This window comes from Rhineura floridana, chromosome 2, assembly GCF_030035675.1.
Source record: "Rhineura floridana isolate rRhiFlo1 chromosome 2, rRhiFlo1.hap2, whole genome shotgun sequence".
In the NCBI taxonomy this organism is placed as follows: domain Eukaryota; kingdom Metazoa; phylum Chordata; class Lepidosauria; order Squamata; family Rhineuridae; genus Rhineura; species Rhineura floridana.
The window spans coordinates 7,965,549-7,987,788 of record NC_084481.1 but is presented as its reverse complement, the minus strand read 5'-3'; the positions used below and the strand labels follow the sequence as shown (position 1 = coordinate 7,987,788).

General features: G+C 41.6%; 1 protein-coding gene across 9 annotated transcripts in view; it reads left to right on the top strand.

Moving 5' to 3' along the window:
* Window positions 1-22,240, top strand: part of IKZF2 (IKAROS family zinc finger 2) — a 146,713-nt gene that overhangs the window by 82,439 nt on the left and 42,034 nt on the right. For all 9 annotated transcript variants that reach the window (XM_061607689.1, XM_061607688.1, XM_061607695.1 and 6 more), the window contains one exon: window positions 13,764-13,931. In XM_061607689.1, coding sequence (XP_061463673.1) covers window positions 13,764-13,931 — 168 coding nt within the window. The remainder of the gene's footprint in view (window positions 1-13,763; window positions 13,932-22,240) is intronic.

Here is a 22,240-nt window from a genome sequence, read left to right as displayed (position 1 = left end):
CCCCCTCCCCCTCCTTCTGTTCCCCTCTCCCCCCTTTCTCCTTCCCTCTACTCTCTCCTCCTCCCCCTTGATCAGTTTTATCTATCCTAGCCATGATTGCATGGGAGTAAATCCCACTGAACAAAATAAGCATGCAAATGACCAGACCTGCCTTTCTCCTCCTTCCCCTCTCCTCCTTCCTTCTTCCTTTTCCCCTGCCCACTCCAGGCCTCCCTCCCCATGGTCAGTTTTACCTATCCTAAGCATGATTGCACGGGAGTAAATCCCACAGAACTCAATAAGCATGCAAATGGTCAATCCATTCTCAGCAAACCTGCACAGGATCCCATTTCTTACCTCCTGGATTAAAAAGCAGAGCAATTCACTAATAGGCAAAAAACCTTGCGGTTTAAGGACCAACAGATAGCCAACAGATATTTCTATCCAACTTTAAAAAGCAGTGAAATTGGGCAGCTATGGTGAATGCACCAGGGGAGCAGGAGACCTGACCTCCTCTCTATTGCACTGCCCTACACATTTGTAAAAATGCAAACACAATTTGGGTTGTCATTCACAGTCCAATCGACATACTGTGTAGCTTGGAAGAATTTGGTAACATGTGCCTCTGTGCATATGGTGAGGTTTTTTGCCTATTAGTGAATAAGATTTGTAAATGCAAATCCAAACCAGGAGGAACTGATTTCTAAGACGGGTGAATAGGTCCTGATATTTTGAACAGAAATAGCTGTTAATGACATCTTTTGAATTCCCCACCCTTTCTCCCTTAAAAGCAAATTATCTGCTGCTTGTTTAATAATAAGCAACAACTCTCTTATTGTTCAGAGTCCTAGCAAGAGTGTATGCTGCAGCTGAACAACAGCAAGAGGGCCTAGGAATGTGGACTGTGAAATAAAGGTCTGGGCTTCTGCTTGACTCTCCATAACTGAGTCGGTTAAAGGCAAAGCCACTCCCAGGCTTTTGAGTGTTGGCAGGGGTTGCATATTGGTTGTCATGTGCATCAGACAGGTACTTAGAACCTTCTCGAAAATAGAAAGTAGCCTAAAGAAGAGGAGGCAGGGAAGAAAAAAATTACAAAACAAGAAAAGAAAAGGACCAGGGAACAACAATAGGAGGGAGAAAGTGAGGAAAAACAGGAGTGGAGTTTAAAAGTTGGGAGAGTCCTGTTAAAAACTCACAAAGAGCAGCTAGAGTGAGGCTAGTACAAATGGGGAAGGCCCATAGCTCAGGAGCTTGGCACGTACTGTGCATGGAGAAGGTCTCAGGTGCAGTTCTTGGCATCTCTGGCTAAAAAGGCTCTTGGGTAGCCAGGCCAGAAGAAAACTCTCTCTGCTTGAGAGTTTGGAGAGCTGCTGACATTTAGAACAGGTAATACTGAGCTATATGGGCCAGTGGTCTGACTCAGTATAAGGCAGCTTCCTATGTTGTGTCTGTGAATGGATAGTAGTGGTGCTGAACTTACCATGGAAATAAATCACAGGTAGTCATTTCAGTGCACTTTCAAATGTTACGCTGTGTTACACTGGCAGGTAAATACAGAGATAATTTGGACAGTTTACACATTAGGCACTGCAGTGTTGTTGCCCCCCCTCCCCAAAGCAGCATTGTGACCAAGAAAAATAGTTTTTTTCCTTTTGTCCTTTTGTTAGAGCCGTTTGAGTTCCCATATTGAGGAATAGTGCTCATTCCCTCTCTGAAAAAAGGCACTGATGCATTGGCTGTTTAGATGTTCTCAACCATATAGAAATTATTTCTCTTTTGATGTGTAGTTTGTTCTTTACTTTTGTTGACCCCAGATGTTGCTTAGCTATTTTATTATATGGAGCTTTTGTGTGTGTGTGTGTGTGTGTGTGTGTGTGTGTGTGTGTGTGTGTGAGGTTTAGAAATGGTTGCTCTTCTGCATGAAAGACAGAGCTTAGTCTTCAATATGGAGTGATCATACTGTTTTTTCTCACAGGAATGCTGTAAGGGTTATTGGGGCATGGTCTACAGTAATGCCATAGAATGTGGTGGCAGTAGAACAAACTGTATAACTTCAAAATGCAGCTGGGATCCCATTTTTAAAGAATAACCCCCTATACGAAAAGCTACTGCACACTGAAAATCAGCACAGTAGGTTCTCACAGTAGGTTCAGGCCTGAGATAATTCATGTGAAATGCTTTCATTATTCTAAAGTACTAGATAAATTATTTTGGTACGTTAAAATCCCCTTGCAAATAAGTCCTCCAGAAATGTTTACTGTCCCACATGCCTACTGATACCTCCTGTGGTACATCAAGCAGCCTGAGAGCAATAAAAGAAAAGAAGTTTCACTTTGTTAAAAATATCCATTTCCCTAGCTGGTCTCCTGAAGGTAGTTCTTATTTGGAATGTAAACGTTGCAGAATAAGCAGATAAACAAGCAGCAATTGTGGTTGTGTACTTTTTTTGAAAATTAGTGTGCACCATGAATTACTTCTTGGCATTTTGTGAATCTGCTCCATGCCACAAAACTTCACTGCCAAATCTTACAAAAAGTTTTATTAAATATGTATATGTTGGTGCATACACAAACATAGTATTTCATTAACCCCCCCTCAAAAAAGTAGGTTGCTAAAAGTAGTGTCCACCAGGCTCAGAACTGTGTAGATGTTTGAGGCTCCAGGTCTCCTGACGCTCAGATCCAGAGTGGCATGGGATAGAGGAGGAGGAGTACCTGGGAGATCTGGGGGTGACAACTGATGGGGGCCAGATGGAGTGGCACAGATAATGGTGCCTGCTGGCTCACGGGAAAAGCCTGAATGTGTTTGAGGTCTCAGTGTGGTAGATGAGGGACATGTGTGTGGAACAAACACCAGAAACTCTCAAGCTATGCAGTCTGTAAACACCCCCCCCCAAATTCAGGTCCTTTAGCCTAATATTTCACTCCTCCATTTGGAGATGTTGAGAAGAGGGCTATAAGTCAGGTCCAACTTGTGTCGTTATAACCCTACCACAGACTACGGTATCCAGATGCAAAAGAAGACACGCCTCCTCCACCTTTAACAGCTGTGTAGAAGAGGGAATTTCAGCAGGTGCAGAGCAGGGGTGGAGAGCCTGTGGTCTTCCAGATATTGGACTACAACTCCCATCATCCCTTGGCCTTGCTGGCTGGGACTGATGGGAGTTGGATAGCAAAACCATCCGGAGGTCCACAGCTTCCATACTCCTGATGTAGAGGGAATTTCAGCAGGAAAGCCTGTCACTGTTGCTGGCCCTTAGCCAGAAATTTTGTAATGTGGGAGCATCAAGGGGCAGAGAGTAATTGCAGAACAGGCAGACTATAAATACAGACAGGTTAACACATTTAATTGTATTGCTTCTTATGGACAGTTTGATAGATGACCTCCTACACACTTTCTCTTATATCATCACAAGCAAAATGACCTGACTTTAAAAAAAAAGTTAAGATTGAGAGGGGGCATGAAATATCACTGAGCAGGGACAAGCTCTGTGACTCTGACTCTGCACTGCTGGATCTTAAAACTGCATACACAAAAACAACTCATGAAGAAGAGTGATGAAAAAGGATGGCTCCCTGAAAGACTTGTATATGCTCCTATTTAGGTTTTTCAACCTTACAATGCGCTCTTCATTTTATACATGTTTTTCCATCTATGTAATTAAAAGGAAAAAAATCTTTTATCTTCTAAAAGCAAAGTACTGTGACCAGCATATACAATCAACAGAATCAAGTGATATTTTTTCCTGGGTTGTATCAGTTCAACTCATAGGTTGATGGCAGGAAGAGATTCCATCTTTGAATGCTGTCACTTGGGGGGGGGGAAATCCCACTTCCCAAATAGCAAACAAATGCTAGGGGGGAAGATTCAGCCTGCTGTTTTTCTATTTTTGAAGACATTTATTTTTATTTTTTTGGAGGGGGGCAAGATTCAACCATGCATACACTCACTGCCCCCAAGCCTGCAGTGTAACCCATAATGGCACAGTTTCTGAAAAGATGTACAGTTTGTTTGTTTTATTCTGTTAACTGGTCTAAATTCGGCCTTATTGTCTAGGACAGCCTTTCCCAAGCAGTGTGCCTCCAGATGTTGTTGGACCACAACTCCCATCAGCCTCAGCCATCATTGCCAATGGTCAGGAAGACCAACACCTGAATTGCATATAATGAAGTGGGCTTTGTCCCATGGAAGCTTGTAATACAACATATTTTAGCCTTTAAGATGCCACAAAGATTATTTCTGAGTTTTAACTGACCTTAACTGTTCCATGGATATTTCATGAATTCTAATGTGCTTTCCTTATTGTGAGCCTCTGAGGTCAGGAAGGATGTTTCCTCCATTTAAGACCTTGGATTCTTCTCGGTTTCCACTGGTCTATCTAGGGCTGCTGCTCCTAGGTACTAGGACTGAAGCTGATAACCAACTAAGTTAAAGTTTTGGTGGTGGTGGTGGTGAAGCAATATCAGATCTCTGAGTGGGGTGGGAAGTAGTGAAAGTCGAGGGGGGCACTCCCTATTTGCAGGGGTAGGTCTGTTTTTAGTGAAGCAGCACTCTTTCTTAAGTAGCTTTTTCACCATTTTCTCCCTGCCCTCTACTGCCTTGATGCCTAGTCCCCCCCCCAAACATATCCCACTCTCAAAAAACTGATTAGATATGGGCAGTCCCCCTTCTTTCTACTTTCTGCTTTTCTAGCTTCCTCTTCTTTAAAACTACTCCCAGCAAACTGCTTTAAATCCAGTGATCATTTCCAAAACTCTTTGATGAGCCCTGTACAATCATTGATCATGAAACATAAGAGTAAAGGCTGTTGTGCTGCCATTTATTTTACAGGAATACCAAATCTGATTTGTCACTTTTCATCTTAACTTTTTCCTTACTCAAATAATTCTGTTGTACAGCATGCTGGTGGCAGCATCTTTGCACAGTTATTCATGCCTACAGTAGTCAGGTAATCTTGCCATTGGAAACTTCAGACACTTTTTGGCCTAGTTCCCATTGAGGTGGACAAGCTCATGTTTGGACTTAATCATAGCAGGCTGCAGATGAGGGTTCACAAGACTGTATGCTATTCTGTGCAAAACAAGTTTCTGTGCACAGAAAACTAGGGTTAAAGGGAAAAGCCTGCTCTGAGCCCTTCTCTCTTCCCTCACATGCTAGTTTTCTGTCAGAAGCATTGTTGGCTACCTTGAAAGTTACAACTTGAATAGAATAATAGATACTGACTCTGGAAGGGGAAAGGGGGTTAATAAAAACTTACACATTTCCAACAAGGATGGAGCTTGTTCAGAAACTTGAGGCACTTCTATAAGAGATCCTAATAGTGTGGTGGTACAGTGGTTGTGCACTTGCCACAAAGTTTTCTTTCTGTCAGGTGCTATTTATGGAGCACCCAAGAAGTGTTAGAAAGTTAATGAGATTTCTGACCCAGATACTATCTAAATTGTTCAGATTATCATACACTCTTCATTCATGTGACACATGGCAATTGTAACCTTCACGATAATTGTTACCTATTTTTAAACATTATAACTCCTACTATACTATGACAGTCTACAATCCCTGAACATATATTCCAAATGTTAGCGTATAGCAAGTCACCACAATTGTGGCCCATTTCCTCTGTATGATGCCTTGTCTGCCATGGGATCTTTCTTATCCATCATAGCACAGGGGCTGTTAATATGGGAACAAGTCTCAGTATTTCTCATCATCATTCATCATCATCATCATTTTATTTGTATGCCGCCTTTCCACATAAAATTGTGCTCAAGGCGGCTTACAACAAGGTGAACAAAAATACATGTCAAAAACAATTGCAAAAACAATTTCCTAATAACAAAAAATAATAAAACAGTGACATAACAAATATAATAACCAAAAACAACTTTTCAACATTATGAACATAATAAAACAATTATTTAAAAACAAAAAAGTAACCATTAACACCCCAAACCCCTAAAGAAAACCATTTACTGTATCTCCTACAAAACTTCATTATTCAGAGGGGAGGCTTGGTTTGTATCAGCACATGTCTACTCAGACATATTTCTCTTTGGCTTGTAGGTTGTATTCACCGTAGAGCTAAGCATATTGTTCCATCAGCAGAAGGATTTCTCCTTATGCAACTGAACAATCTCCCCCTCTCCTCCTTCTGCCATCCTCCAATGGAGTGCACAAGAGGAGGAGAGGGGAAGGAAATCCCGTTGCGCTATACTAATCCTTGCATTAGTGCAAAAAATTGAATACCACCCAGTGTTTCCAGGTTTTAGCACTCTGCTTCTGGGGACATCTCTTGTTTCCTGAGATTCAGGAGCTTCTTATACCAAGTGTATGCATACCTCCAACCTCTGCCCAGCCATATGTGACACCTGATAAAAAAAATAAACTGAAATGAAATGGATAGCACCTACATTCTTGCTGCACTTTTACCTGCATGTCTTTTATTGGATTTTTTAGTTAAATTTTGTTTGCTAAAGTTTAGGATGTGTGAGGTCAGTCTTTCAGATTTTTTAAAAACTTTCTAATTTTTTCTCTACTTCCCTAGCCGCCTCCATAAAGCCTAACACTTTGAGAAATCTAACTCTTCTGTTCAGGGGTATAGACTTCGCAATTTCCATGGGGAGGGGAGGCTGTGTCAAACCTAGGAAAAGGTGGGTGCAGGCCAGTGGTTATAGTGGTATCTCAGCGGCCTCCCACTGTGTCCTGTCTTTGAAATTCACTTTTAGGATGGTCATTTTAAGATCTGAAAATGTACATGCATGTACATAGGACAAACTGGGCAGTCTCTACTCAAGAGAAGAAATGGACACAAATTTGACATTAAGAAAAGAAGCACAGAAAAGCCTGTAGGGGAACATTTTAATCTTCTTGGTCATTCAATTACAGGAGTCTTGTTTCTCCTTCATTCAGAAGGGTGACTTGACAGTATAATAATAATAATAATATTTAATTTGTCTGTCGCCTATCTGGCAAATAGCCACTCTAGGCGACATACATTAAAATGAGATAAAATACACTACAACAATATCAATTGCAGTCATGTTAATAACAGTAGATAAAATACTGGACAGTCAATACATATAAAAGCATTTATATTAACAGCATATGATAGATGGTAAAATCATGAAGATTTACCCTTCCCAAGGACCTCATAGGCCTGTTGGAAAAGCCACGTCTTCAGGGCCTTGCGGAATACCTCTAGGGAAGGGGCATGTTGGAGATCAAACGGGAGGGAGTTCCAGAGAGTGGGGGCCACCACAGAAAAGGCTCTCTCCCTAGTACCCACCAACCTAGCTGTTTTGGTTGGCGGGATTGCGAGAAGGCCTTGAGTGGCTGATCTAGTTGGGCGGCATAATTGGTGGCGGTATGAAATTGACTAAATGGTAGCATCATGGGTCCCTTTATTTGGTAAGCACATGGTTGTAATCTCTGAGCCAGTGCAGAGTGCAAAACAGTTGCTGTGCACTAACTCAGTTTCTGAGCAATATACAAAGTATTGGCAATCTTTTCACTTCGGATACTTAACCAAGTATCCTATAAGTGAGTGCAAGCACATTTTGGGGTAATTCCTAACAATTAGTGCATCATGACCACCCCCATAATAAGTACGGAAAGATCTGTCAATTTTGGTTCTCTCAGTTTCTCATTTTTCCAATCTTAAATTCAATTCTCCACATTTTTTGCAGCAGTTTGCCATTTTTTTAAAAAATGCTCATGAAAATTCTCTAGCATTTTATTTATTTATTTATTTTATTTTATTTATAGACCGCCCATAGCGAATAGCTCTCTGGGCGGTGAACAGCAGAGTTAAAATTTCAAAGTTACAATAAAACATACAAGGTCACAACAAGGTAGAGTAAAAAACATTGAATATAAAACATGAACGTTAAAATGCCTGGGAGTATAACCAGGTCTTAACCTGGCGCCTAAAAGAAAGTACCGTAGGCGCCAGGCGTATCTCCTCAGGTAAGCTGTTCCATAGTTCGGGGGCCACCACAGAAAAGGCCCTGGATCTAATAACAATCCTCCGGGCATCCTGATGGGTTGGTACCCGGAGGAGGGCCTTAGATACTGAACTAAGTGAACGGGTAGGTTCATAGCAGGAGAGGCGTTCCATCAGATATTGCGGTCCCACACCGTGTAAGGCTTTATAGGTCAAAACCAGCACCTTGAATCTGGCTCAGAAACGAATAGGTAGCCAGTGCAAACGGGCCAGGACAGGTGTTATATGCGCGGACCAATGGGTCCCCGTCAATAACCTGGCTGCCGCATTTTGCACTAGCTGAAGTTTCCGAACAGTCTTCAAGGGCAGCCCTACGTAGAGCGCATTACAGTAGTCCAATCTAGAAGTTACCAGAGCGTGAACAACAGAGGTGAGATCGTCACTGTCCAGATAGGGGCGTAGTTGGGCTACTAAGCGAAGATGGTAAAACGCATTCTGCGCCACCGAGGCCACTTGAGCCTCAAGCGACAAGGAAGGGTCAAAAAGGACCCCCAAACTACGAACCTGTTCCTTCAAGGGGAGTGTAACCCCATCTAGAACAGGCTGAACATCCACCATCTGGGCAGGTAAAGAGCTCACCAACAGTGTCTCAGTCTTGTCTGGATTGAGTTTAAGTTTATTAGCTCTCATCCAGTCTATTATCGCGGTCAGGCAACGGTTCAGCACATCAACAGCCTCACCTGAAGAAGGTGAAAAGGAGAAGTAGAGTTGCGTGTCATCAGCGTACTGATGGCAACGCATTCCAAAACTCCTGATGACCGCACCCAGAGGTTGCATGTAGATGTTAAAAAGCATGGGGGACAAGACCGACCCCTGAGGGACTCCACAATGGAGAGTCCAGGGTGTCGAGCAGTGTTCCCCAAGCACTACCTTCTGGCGACGATCCGCTAAGTTGGAGCGGAGCCACTGCCAAGCAGTGCCCCCAACTCCCAACTCCGCGAGCCTCCCCAGAAGGATACCATGGTTGATGGTATCAAACGCCGCTGAGAGATCAAGGAGAATCAACAGAGTCACACTCCCCCTGTCCCTCTCCCAACAAAGGTCATCATACAGGGCGACCAAGGCTGTTTCGGTGCCAAAACCGGGCCTAAAACCGGATTGAAACGGATCCAGATAATCGGTCTCATCCAAAAGCGCCTGGAGCTGGCCGGCGACCACCCGTTCCAAGACCTTGCCCAAAAAAGGGACATTCACCACCGGCCTGTAGTTGTTCAGAACATTTAGTGTGAATTTCTCCTAATAAATACATTTTTGCAGGGAGTTTTGATTCATGTACACATTTTTGCAATCCATTTCTTGTTATATAATGTATTTTGCATGTTATTTTCACGCATATATTCATTTTTATGAACAGTTTCCACTAATGTATGCATTTTTGTAAACATTGGTTGGCAAACTGCATCACAAAATTCGAATGTGAGAATTTCAAAGGATAGCCGTGTTTCAGTTCTCATATTGTTTCAGAAAGTGCAAAATTTATAAATTTGACCTGAAATGCAAACTGAATTGAGATTCTCACCCATTTCTACCCCATAGTCATGCCCCCAAGGAAAATCCAGCATTATGGCACCAGGATTTTATATATCCTGCTTTACTAACACACTGCTTAAAAACTCCACCTCCAAAACACAGACGGTCAAAACAAACTACTAGAAACATCTGATAGTTAAGTTCATGGGACATGACTGCAATCCTGTGCATAGTTATCTGGGAGTAAGCACCATCGAACTCAGAATAGGTTTAACTTGTAAAACTTTAACATGTCACTTGCTGCTCAGCAACAGATGTCACAATATGTTTTGCCTGTTCATAAAAGAGCCACTCGTAGGTTCTTTTCCAAATATTTTGGTACTGTTGTCCTTGCTTTCCCTTCACATTAGGAGATCTCATCTTGGAAGACGCTACCTCCCCCTTAGCCAAGTTTCCTGTCAAGGAAGAGGTAGTGGTCCTCCTGGCCCTGCCTTCAGGTTTCCACTGCAGGATGTTGTCGGTGTACTTTCACAAGTGGAAGCATCAACCGGAGAATGGGCTTTCCTGTTCTAATAACAAATCTGTCCATGGCGAATTGGTGAGAATGGTGGACTGAACACAATTCAAAGGAAAATATCAGGATTCTGCGGGAGGAGAACCACTGTTGCAACCAATTAGACCCCACTATATTCATTGATTTTAAAAAAAAGAACAACCTGCCACTTTAAGAACAGGCTTAAAGGCTATCTCATGTTGGCTCAAGCTGGCCAGCTGAACAAGCTCACATTAGCTGACAAAATATATCTCTCATACCCATTCTTTTAAGCAGTTTCACATTGTTTATTTTTGTCTAAATTGCATATAAAAATAAGAGAGGGGTCACTGTGTTAGTCTGTAGTATCAGGAAAAAAGCAGAGTCTGGGGCACTTTAACTGTATTTATTTTAAAAAAGCATAAGCTTACTTAGGCCAGTGCCTACTTCCTCAGATGCACAAGTGAAAAATCATCAGGGTGGATATATACTATTGTGCACACCCCCATTTCTGAGTGGTGCAAGACTTCCAAGAGTTTCTGTGCTTACCCAGGGTTTGGTTTACTTGGAGTGAAGGTCAGTGGAGACTGTGGCGTTGTTATGATATAAGGTTTATTTATACATATATACAATCTGAGCGAAACATGGAGGGGCTCATAGCATTAACTCTCCAACAGATCTTGCTTCCCCATTAGGTTTCTAGGGGAATCCCCAAAGCCACAGCTGTCTTTCCAGCTTCCAGCTCCAAATCAGACTGACACTAACACACACAGACCACTTCCTGCTCCAGCCAGATGAGGGGTGGAGGGCTACTCTCATTCCTAGGGCAACACATCTTTTCTTGGCCAAATCCTTACCATGTTAATGGAGCACTTGATGGACCTGGCTGGTCCCACTAGCTTATGAAAGGAACTGATTTGACTAGTTCAGCAGGTTTCTCTGCTAACTCCATCTGTACAAACTCAAAATCTGGAGACACTAAGACATCACCCAGACCAACCCCGCAATCCAATAACAATAGTCAACTTCCTGGCCATTCAGTTACAGATCTTAAAGTCATTAAGCTCAGGAACACAAGAGCTTAACTTCAAAACAATCTCAGTATAGCACATGACTCAGACTAAAAATAATTTAAAATTTGTTTATTACTGTTTGTTTCTTTGATTAACTATATACACACACTATAAAAGCTTATACCATAATAAAAATAGTCATTAAAGTCCCACAGACTATTTGTTGTTGTTTTTCATGTTGACTGAGAGACACCCGCCAACTGTGACAAAATTGTTATTGTCCCTGTGAAATATTATGGAGGCTCTTGACTTACCCAGTTCAGTCTTCTTTACGGCTTTGCAGTGTGCTGGGCCCAACTGAGGCCTTGCAGTCTGTTGCTCCAAAGAAAGTGGATGGAGCCAGGGTTAAGGACTCAGTCACCTTGTGAGGGCCATAGGCCCTTTACGGCAGGGTATAAATTCTTAACAAACAAAGAAACAAATACTGGCAAACAGGAACAAAGCCCCAAAGAATCATGGAAATTGCAGTATGACACAACAGAGAGATGGGGCAACCCTTTGCTGCAGCTACTGTTGTAACTGAGTCCATCATGTGAACCTGGCAATACTGAGTGGTACTGGCTGCCGGGAGGGGTGAGCCTTAAGCCGCCCCCCCCCCCGTTTATATCTATACTTCTGTTAGTTTTCCAGCATGGCCTGGTATTGTTGACTCTTTGTAGTGTCTATTTGGAGGGGTTCTCATGGGGATGGTTTCTAAATATATACATATGTATAGTTCATATCTCAGTCATTATTCTTATAGTGGTTAATGAAATTAATTATATCTTATTTTTAAAAAGTGTGTGTGGAAAATGTAATCTAAGGGATATTTAGTCAGTTCAATGATATTTAGTCAGTTCAAGCTCAATTACCTATAAGAGGAGTCGCACTTCAAGAATAGTAAAAGTTCTAGGCTAAAGGCAGTTTATAGTAATCTGAGTAATTTAGGTAATTCAGTTCCGAAATCTAATTCAGTTTCTAAGGTCTACATTGACAATTTAGCTTTAACTTTTAAGAACTAAGCACAATGTTATGCACGTCTACTCAGAAATAAGCCCCACAGAGTTCAGTAAGGCTTACTCCCAGATACTTGTGTATAGAATTGCAACTGAAATCCAGAATTTATTTTAGATTTGTCATAATAGTGTTTAAATCGATAATCAGGAGTTTACTTCTCAGAAACTGTAAGATCCTTCAGCGTTACCCTACTGAGCTGCTTTAAATGTAAACAAACAAACAAAAGTGGAGCAGTTACATTCTTCTCTCACCAAGAAGTCTTAACTCATCTGTTGCCTTGTGGGGGTGAGAGTTCTCATGCTCTAGCAGTTATGACTTGGGGATTTTCACTGCTGAAAGCAATGTGGAGCCTTCACTTTACATTTTTCTTATACCCAGAGAATATTTATAGTGAAAAATACCCATGGGTTGGAACGTAGTGCAAGCACCTGCAAGCTGATATTTGGAGCAACTGCCATATGCACGTAGTCAAGACAGGAAAGCTATCAGACTGCGCTTTAGACATTGTGGTATACCTGTGTTTGCCTCAACCAGTGGCTCTCAAAGCAGTCTTCAGCCAGGGAGCCATTTCAGATTTCACTGCAGCTGGGGGATAACCTTTCAGTGTATTGATTCTCCTGATCACACATGGTCTAAATGAGTGATGGTGGGTAGGGAAGGACTGCCTAGCTTTTTGGCAGCCCAGCTGTGGCCACAAAAGACAAATGGTGGTTGCAGGGGTGCCCCAAATCAGCATATTCCTGCTTCATTGACTTCTATGGAGAAAGGGGATGGAGATGCAATCATGAAGATGGCCAAACTATTATTGTTTTCTGCTCTGGATCCTACTGTCCCTTGGGGTCTAGGGAGAGAAAGGCCCTCATCAAATATACTTTCCAGTCTTATTCCTTTTACCTCTTTGCTTCTTGCGTCTTTGCTCTACCTCATTTTCCTACCCACTCCCTCTTCTATTCCTTCATACTGGTGACAACTGGTGACCAATGCCCCTAGTGAACCACATTTTGAGAAACCATGTTCTAAGTGGTTATTTGTCTGCATGTAGGAAAACTGCAATGTGTGATGTAGTCATGATCCATGCAAGTGTCTCTTTATTGCTAGATGGGTGCCTCTAGAAGTGTGGACATTTGCCAAACAATCACAAGTGAGTCCCTGTGCTGGCTGCATGTCAGCAGTGGAGTCCCAGGTGTTTGTATAGAATTCCCAACATTTGCATATGCATTTCTGAGGCAGGAGATACTTTACGCTTTTTCTATAGCTGGTCCATATAGTCTTCTCAAACTAGTAGCAACCTTCCAGAGGCAGATGGTCTTCTGCATGAGAACCTTTCAAATAGAGATACCAGGGATTGAAACTGAGGCTTTCAGCAAAGCATGTGCACTACCACTGAGTTATGTCCCTTTGAACTGTCATCACCCTTAAGAATCCCTATTAAATTTATATGTCTCTTGTTGTTGAGTAATCAAACCAGGATTGTGAAGGGTGTCAAGCTAAGCCCTCACAATCTCCAAAGCAACTTGCTTCTGATGACGTTTTTCCTCTTAAATGTGATGTAGTATGTTTTAAAGGAGAAAATGTTTATAACCTTTCTGGATTTTAATTGTCTTAGATATATTTCTGAGTGTACCCTTCTTCAAATATTGGGAGGCTGGATTTGTGACATTTGTTGGCTGTGGTTTCTCAGACTTTTTCTCCATTGTCTTCTCCACTGTAGGTGAGCGTCCCTTTCACTGTAACCAATGTGGAGCTTCCTTCACACAAAAGGGGAATCTACTAAGGCACATCAAATTACACTCTGGGGAGAAACCGTTCAAATGTCCCTTCTGTAGCTATGCTTGCCGGAGGAGGGATGCCCTCACAGGACACCTCAGGACACACTCTGGTGAGTCTACAGTGTCTTGGCTATCTGAGCTATGTGCTCTTCAGTTGCTGTGTTTCTTAAAATGTATATAGCTATTTTATACTGAGGTCAAACTATTGGTCTATCTAGCTCATTGTCTACACTGAATGGCAGAGGATGTTTCAGTCAGGATTCTTTTTCAACTCATCTGGTTTGAACCTGGGGTCTTTTGCATGCAAAGCATGTGCTTTTCTGCTGAGCAACAATCCCTAAAAGGGCAGCTCCTCATGGTCTTGGGCAGTGTCTTTCCCAGATCCACTACTTGAAATCCTTTCAGGCCAAAGATGCCAGGCATATGACCTGTGTTCCACAACTAAGCTATGCCTTCTTCCCTCTGCTAAACGGCCGACTAATCTGGAGGCAGAAGGGTACCACTTATCTCCTTGTCACAAAGCCTAGTGCTGCTTCTAAAATTTAGTCAAAGCTGGAACAGGGATTAAAAATGTTCTGCAAAATTCAGAATATTGCCCAGAAAGTTCAGTGAATCTGCGAAAAAATTATTCTGAAAAATTTCTTTGTTTTCCTGTTTATATCAATAAGTATTGTCATATGTGCAGAATAAACAAACATTTTAATGTTAAACCAGACCTGGCAATCATTTCTATGTTATGAAGGTACTAAAGTCACAATGAATTTTTATCAAAAAAAGCATTCACAATAACTAGTCAATGGGAAAGTTCAGATGAACATATCTTTGCTTAATACAGCAAAACACGAATGAGCTGTTTGTCTGCATGCACAGCCTCTTAATTTCTCCTTTTATACAAGCCAGAAAACAAACCAGGAAGTCTTCCATTAACTATAGTTTACAAATTTTCCTAAAACAGAAACTATGGTTAAGAGCTTCATCATCATCATCGTCATAATTTTAAAAATTTACCCCTTATATTTAAAAGAATAATACAAGATGTTAAACCATGCTTTGTAGCTCGTTTGACATCATGGCTTCTTCCAAAGCTGTTTATTTTTCTACCACAAGCTAAATTCCAATGTATCTTGGGGAAGCATAAAGTCCCAAAACAGAGTCATGTGTCAGAAGGACACTTAAGTCTGCTTTTCTGGATCAGTTTATGTTTTTTTGGAGGGGCAGACATGGGACTTTTTTTTTATCCCAGTATGTTAACATTGACTGGGTCAAAAAAGCACCCCTGTGGCAAAAATAGATTTCTTGGGGTTTTTTTCTTCCAGGCTCTTTTTAATTTTCATAAAGAAAACTCTGTCTGGATACTTAAGCATGCATCACTCAATCAATTTTTGTTGGAACATGTTATTTATTTATTTATTTATTAAATGTATATCCCGCCCTTCCTCCCAGAAGGAGCCCAGGGCAGCAAACAAACACTAAAAACACTCTAAAACATATTAAAACAAAACAGCTTTAAAAACATTAAAAAGCAATTCCAACACAGATGCAGACTGTCTCTACTTAAAAGGCTTGTTGAAAGAGGAAGGTCTTCAGTAAGTGGCAAAATGATAACAGAGATGGTGCCTGTTTAATATTTAAGGGGAGGGAATTCCAAAGTGTCAGTGCCACAACACTGAAGGTCTGCTTCTTATGTTGCGTGGAACGGACCTGATGATAAGATGGTATCTGCAGGAGGCCCTCACCTGCAGAGTGCAGCGATTGACTGGGTATATAAGGGGTAAGACGATATTTCAGGTATCCTGGTCCTAAGCTGCATAGGGCTTTGTACACCAAAACCAGAACCTTGAATTTGGCCCAGTAGCTAATGGGCAGCCAGTGCAATTTTCAGCAGCAACATAACATGTTGGCGATATCTTGCCCCAGTGAGCAGTCGCACCACCACATTTTGCAAGAGCTGCTGCTTCCAGACCAACCTCAAGGGCAGCCCCACATAAAGTGCATTATAGTAATCCAGCCTGGAAGTTACAAGTACATGGACAACAGTGGCCAGGCTCTCCTGGTCCAGAAACGGCCACAGCCATGTTACAAGTTGAAGCTGGTAAAAGGCACTCTTAGCCACGGAGGTCACCTGGGCCTCTAGTGACAAAGATGGATCTAGGAGCACCCCCAGACTATGAACCTGCCCTTTCAGAGGGAATATGACCCCATCCAAAACAGGCAATTGACTAATTATCCAAACTCAGGAACCACCAACCCACAATGCCTCCATCTTGCTAGGATTTAGACGCAGTTTATTGGCCCTCATCCAGCCTAACACCGAGTCCAGGCACTGGTCCAGCATTTGTTTGGCCTCTGCCAATTCAGATGTTACAGAGAAATAGAGCTGGGTATCGTCTGTGTACTGCTGTCACCTCACCCCAAATCTCCTGATGACCACTCCCAAGGGTAACCTATTTCATCCAAGAGTACTCACAATTGCTGCGCCACAACCCTCTCAATCACCTTCCTTAAAAAGGGGGGCATTTGCAACCAGGCAGTTTACAACCAGATAGTAGTTGTCACAAGCCAATGGGTCCAGGGTGGGCTTTTTCAGGAGTGGTTGGATCACCACCTCTTTCAGAGCAGCTGGGACCACTCCCTCCCACAAAGAAGCATTGCCCATACCTTGGATCCACTTGGTCAAAACCCCTCAACATGCTTTAATAAGCCAAGAAGGGCAAGGGTTGAGGGAACACATTGCTGGCTGCCTTGTCACAAGCACCTTGTCCATGTCATTCCATATAAACTGAAACTGATCCCAAGAAGTTGCGACAGACATTGCACTGGACACCTCACTGGGGACTACAGTAGATGTGGATTGGGCATCAAGATTGCTATGGAAGCAAGCAACTTTACTCTCAAAGTGCCTTGCTAAAATTCACAGTGTGCCTCCGAAGGGTCTAAAACTCCATTTCCTATGGTCGATGTCAACCGACCTCTGACAATATGCAAAAGCTCCACTGGTTGACTACTTGAGGATGAGGTGGAGGCAGAGAAGTGGGCCTTCTTCGCCACCCTCACTGACACACAGTAGGCACACTTACGATGTTTTACTCATGCCCAATCAGCCTCACAGCAAGTATTATGAAACTTGTGCTCCAGCCATCATCTAGCCTGTTTCATTGCCCTTAGTTCACTGTTGGAGATGGTGCTCAGGGGCAACCACATTAAGAGCCCGATGTGTTTCGTTTTTCTACAATGTGACAAGGACTTCAACAGGGTCACCTGCTGTATGTACTGGAAACTCCCCTAGGGCATTCAGAAATCCAGTGGATTTAATTTGTCTCTGGGAGCAGACCCTCTTAATCTGTCCATCACCCCTGCAGGGGAGGATTGGAAGCATACGTTGAAACTTCACCAGGAAGTTTACTCTGCCATATTACATTGGCAGGGGCAGAAAGGCTCCCCTCATATAAAATTGTTATTGTTGGGATATATGTTTTGTCCCACGTGTTTTTGTGTACAGAAAGAAACTTGTAACCTTGTGTACAGAAAGAAACTTTAGTGGCTGAAATTTGGAGACATTGTTTACTATAGTGCAGATGACAATATCTTAGAAGGACTCAATGGAAGGTCTACTTTGGGTAAAATCTGCAATAATTCTGCAAAAGGGGTATAATTCCCTCCCCCCGGGATCTGGGTTAGGGCTAATTATAGTATCCCCATATGGATGAAAAAGGAAACTATAGCTAATGGAAAACTTTAAATATTTGCTGGGTTGTGCAAAGGGGGGAGGAATGGGCTATGTGCAATGGGAAGGCTTATTCATATCTCAGCTTATTAAACCAAGACATGATTGTCCGAATGTGTTTTGTCTGAGTTGTCCGAATATGATTGTCAAATTTTCCACAACCTTGGGTGCAAAAACTACTGTTGCCCCCCACATGCACAATAATGAATCCACCAAATTATGATATGGGCTCAACTGTTCCAGAGGAAATTGGTTCCATTATGCCAGAGGGGCAAGTTATTTTAATCTGACATTTATGGATACTGTGGGCATATTTTCTGTGTTCCACCCACACATCCATGGTTGCAGACCTGGATTTTTTTTTTTTTTTTTTTGGAACTTCAGCTCTTTTGACATTCAGCACAACTTTCTCTGTGATTCAGAAGTCTCCATGTATCAGAAGAAAGCAGAGTTACAAAGCTTTTCAAACTAGTTCTTCTGATCTGTCCTAGTAACTAATGGTAAGACACAGCCATTATATGTTAATCTTGGAAACTTTGCTAGATATTTCAAATTCCTGTTAAAGAATTAGAAATAGAAAATTGTGAGTGTGCATTTTGTTTCAAGAAGAGGAAAGATTGTAAAACATTCCCCACTAGTCTCCAACTGTTTAACCTCGAAGATCTGTTTCCTACTGATAAGAAAGATGATGTATCGAAGGAGGGTCTCTCCCAAGCTTAGGTTTGGCACTGTGCTTTTGTCTTACAGATCACTCCCTCACTGATAATGTTAAACATACGTTATAAGATAGAAATCGTGGGTGTTTACATCATAGGAAAAAGATATCAAGCTATGCAGGAAGAAATAAATAATCTACACAACAGACTATTCAGATGCAGGTGTATAGCCCAATACACAGGGGATAACAACATCATAACAAAACAGTTGGCCTCTGTTGGCTTTTGATTTTGATCTTTCATCCTAAACTGGCACAGAGAATGTATTTTTCTTGTATCAGAAGTTGAACATCAAATGAGAATTGCCCAGTTTCTGCCTGCAGAAAAGAATGTTCAGTGATAGTTGTCTTATTTCTTTCTCTTCAGACCTCACTGTTTACAATCCCCCACTCCAATATACATGTGTTAGTCTTTAAGGTGCTACAAGACCCTGCTAGTTTTGCTGCAAGAGACCAACACGGATACCCTTCTAGAAAGTTTTTCTTGGGTAACTTTATATCTTAAATTCCACATCTATTTTTTTGCATAGGTAATAGAATGGACAGTACATTCTCTCCCTATGGGAAACTATTCCACTTATCAGAGATCAATAGCTTAAAAATGTCTTTCTACATCACACCTTTACCTTTAGGTTACTCCCAGGTGGTCCTTGCCCCATCTGAAGGCTGAACTCTGAATGTTAACCAGTCTTGTACAAAATCCTGTGTCTTGTGGAGGGGTGGGCAGTAGTCTGGGCAATTTTTGATGGACCTCTTAGTGCCTAAAGGTTTCTGTTATTCTTGCTAAGAATTTGGGATTAACTAAACTTTGGTCTGATCCAGCAAGTTACTTATGTTCCTAAGTGAGAACATATATTTAAGATAAGATTAGTTATTATTTTATTGTTAACAGATTGTAGGTATGCATTCCTACTTTCTAAATTAAAGCATATTGGTGGACCACAGGGGATTTACTCTTTAAAAAAAACAAAAAAGTATACCATGCAAGACCAAAGTTAGCCTGCCTCTGTCTTAAGGTGAGTTACTGTGTGCTGTCATTCACTCTGTATCCTCAGCCAGTTCTTCATAAATTTAGCAATTAAAAACATTAATATCAATAGCCATATCATGAGTTACTACTTAATTTTTTCTACATCAGACAAAAAAACACAACCCACAATGTAAGCCAAAATGGGAGGTTCTAAGAAGGTAGTTACTGATGTTAGTTTCAATTTGTAAAGGAGGAACTATGGTAAAAGAATTAGAATTTACATATACAAGGGACCAGGATGAAGTCGCTCACAAGTGGGAGGAATAAAACAAATGTAATTGGTGGTGATCCAGAATTTCAATGCAAGGTTTTACTTCTCAGTTGCCTAGAAGAGACCAAATAGATAACACAAAATGCAAGGCAGCCAGTGGGAGCAAAGGCAGAAGGAAATTTCCAACCCAATCCAGATTAGATTCATGCTGCATTCTCTTCTGACCCTTTCAACTGATTCTTAACAAATATTTTGGAAGTGAACCTGATTGATTTCAATGAAACAAACTTATCAGTAGGATGACTCTCCCGACCTCAGTTAGAGCTTGTATCAAAATCTTCTAATTGGTTTTGTAGCAAGCTATAGATAACGTGTGGGACAACCTGGCTTTATGCTATAGCCTAGGCTGTGACATTGATTAGATGAGCTCCTTAAAGGAAGCCAGATGAAACCCAGGTCTTGACTGTGGACCTGTTGTGAACTTTGATTGGCATTCCCTGCACGCTACCTTTTATAAGGAAGTGAAGTTTTACCCTGCAGCCTTCCCATCATAGGAAACGGCTTTTGATTGTAGCTATCTGGCCATTTTCCCATTTCTTTTGTTTGATAAAAGTGTGGTCCTTTCCCACCTTGTGTCTTGCCTTTATGCCCTTTAGTGGCTAGTAGAAACTGACTGTAAAATGGGTTACATGTTTGGGTTACATGTGCTGTTCTGACTTCAGACAAATCTCCCTGCATTCTATGTAATAGAAGAAAATATTTTCATTTTCATAATTCAAGGTAGAGTTGTGGTCCTTACATTGCTTAACGGGCATAGGAAGCATAGGCAGTTGTCTGAGGACAGCATACTTCAAAGCAAAGAAAATTAAAATACAGATGGAGGAAAAATGATAGGGGCAAAGAAAGAGGCCTTCCTGGAAATGCATAAACATTAAGACTTTCTCCAACAATATTTGTGGTGAGGTAATTGTTGGAACTTGGTTCCTAGCCCTTCATTCACAGTGATAAAGATGGCCATACTTCCATCAGTACCAAATATCACTGGAGGTCGCTGTTTCCCCCTGCCCAACTCACAAAGTAATTTCGCTATATCCTGGAAATTACTAGTGTTCAAATGTTGTTTTTCATGGCACGACAAAGGATGATTTTACCAAGTTAGCAGAACCAGCTTCAGAGGCCAGTGTGGTTGGGCATTTTAAGGGCCTCAAGGACATTCCTGCAGCATTGCCTTAATTTTTTTTAAAAAATGTTTTTTTTAAAAAAATACATCCCTCAGTTTCTTCAAGGTGGCTAACAACAATAAGTAATAATTAACTAAATTACTAAAAACAGCAGAAAACATGGTCATGGGCACACAAATATAAAGCAACTATTAAAATAATTGGACATCTTCCAAGAATAAAAACAGCTGGTTTTTACAGTTACTCACCACACTACATCAACATATGCTAATTGTGGTGAAAATTCAACTTTTTATGCATCATCAGTGCTCACTGAGAACTGAATGGGAAGTAAGGCACATTTAGTTAGTAACTGTTGTCAGGAATGTAGCCTGAAGTAACTACAGGTAGAGGTGTGCACAGACGCCAAAATTCACCTTATATTTGCATCTGTGTTTTTAAAAATTCAAAGCAGTTTCTGAGTTGCACTGGGGGCTATGATCTGTGATTTGGATTCCGATCCACTCTGTGTAAAATGAAGTTCTATGCTTCCCAGTTATGCCTATGCGGAATCTAAAAATGGTTGTAACTTTTTCCCCTTATGTCAGAACAGATGAAATTTGCAGGCACAGGAACAGTAGAGAACACTGCAGTGAGGTTGCACCACTTACCTGACCTCCCTCTGGCTGAGCTGCATCTGCGTACTGAGATGAGGAGGGGTGAGGTGATGGAAGCTGGGTAAAGTGCAAACACACCAGCAGGGGTACCGGATTGGTTCTACTGGTGTGTTTGCAGAGCTTGGAAAAGTTACTTTTTTTGAACTACAACTCCCATCAGCCCCAGCCAGCTGGCTGGGGCTGATGGGAGTTGTAGTTCAAAAAAGTAACTTTTCCAAGCTCTGGTTTGCACTGCACCGATCTTGCCACTGCCTTGGCTGTCCCTCTCTCCATCCTGATATTCAGCAACGACATGGCTGGAAAGCGGTTGGGTTAGTGATAGAGGCCTACTGTGTCACCCACTACTGCACAGAAGCCCTTCCAGAGTGGATTCAGCCTACCAAATTATAGACAGGTAGCTCCAGGAGCTTTCGTGGAGAAGTAAAAGTAAGAGAAGATTCAGTTTTCTTCATAACACATATTGGGGAAATACCTTAACCAGAACTCCAAATCCATATTAGTTTCACATTTGGGGATGGGGAGGCAGGAGCAGGAATCTGTCTATTGCTCTTTCTTACCTTAAAATAATTCTTACCTTAAAATAATTAAGGTGGCCAATTGGTGTGTATTCATAGAATAGTAGAGTTGGAAGGGTCCTATAGGGTGTTGAATCCAACCCCCTGCATGTAATCTTGCTTGTACATTAAAATAATGCGCGCGCTGCAGATTTCTTAAAAAAGTTAAATGAAGTTTTATCCCCCAACTCTCTGCTTTTACAAAACAAAAACAAGAAAAATAATCCAGAGCTCTTCTGTTTTCCACACACCTTGGACAGCCTTGCTTCTTGCAAAGCTAATGGACCTAGAGAAACATAGAAAACATAGATATATAATGCACAGAAAAACAGAGCAACACAAAGGTTT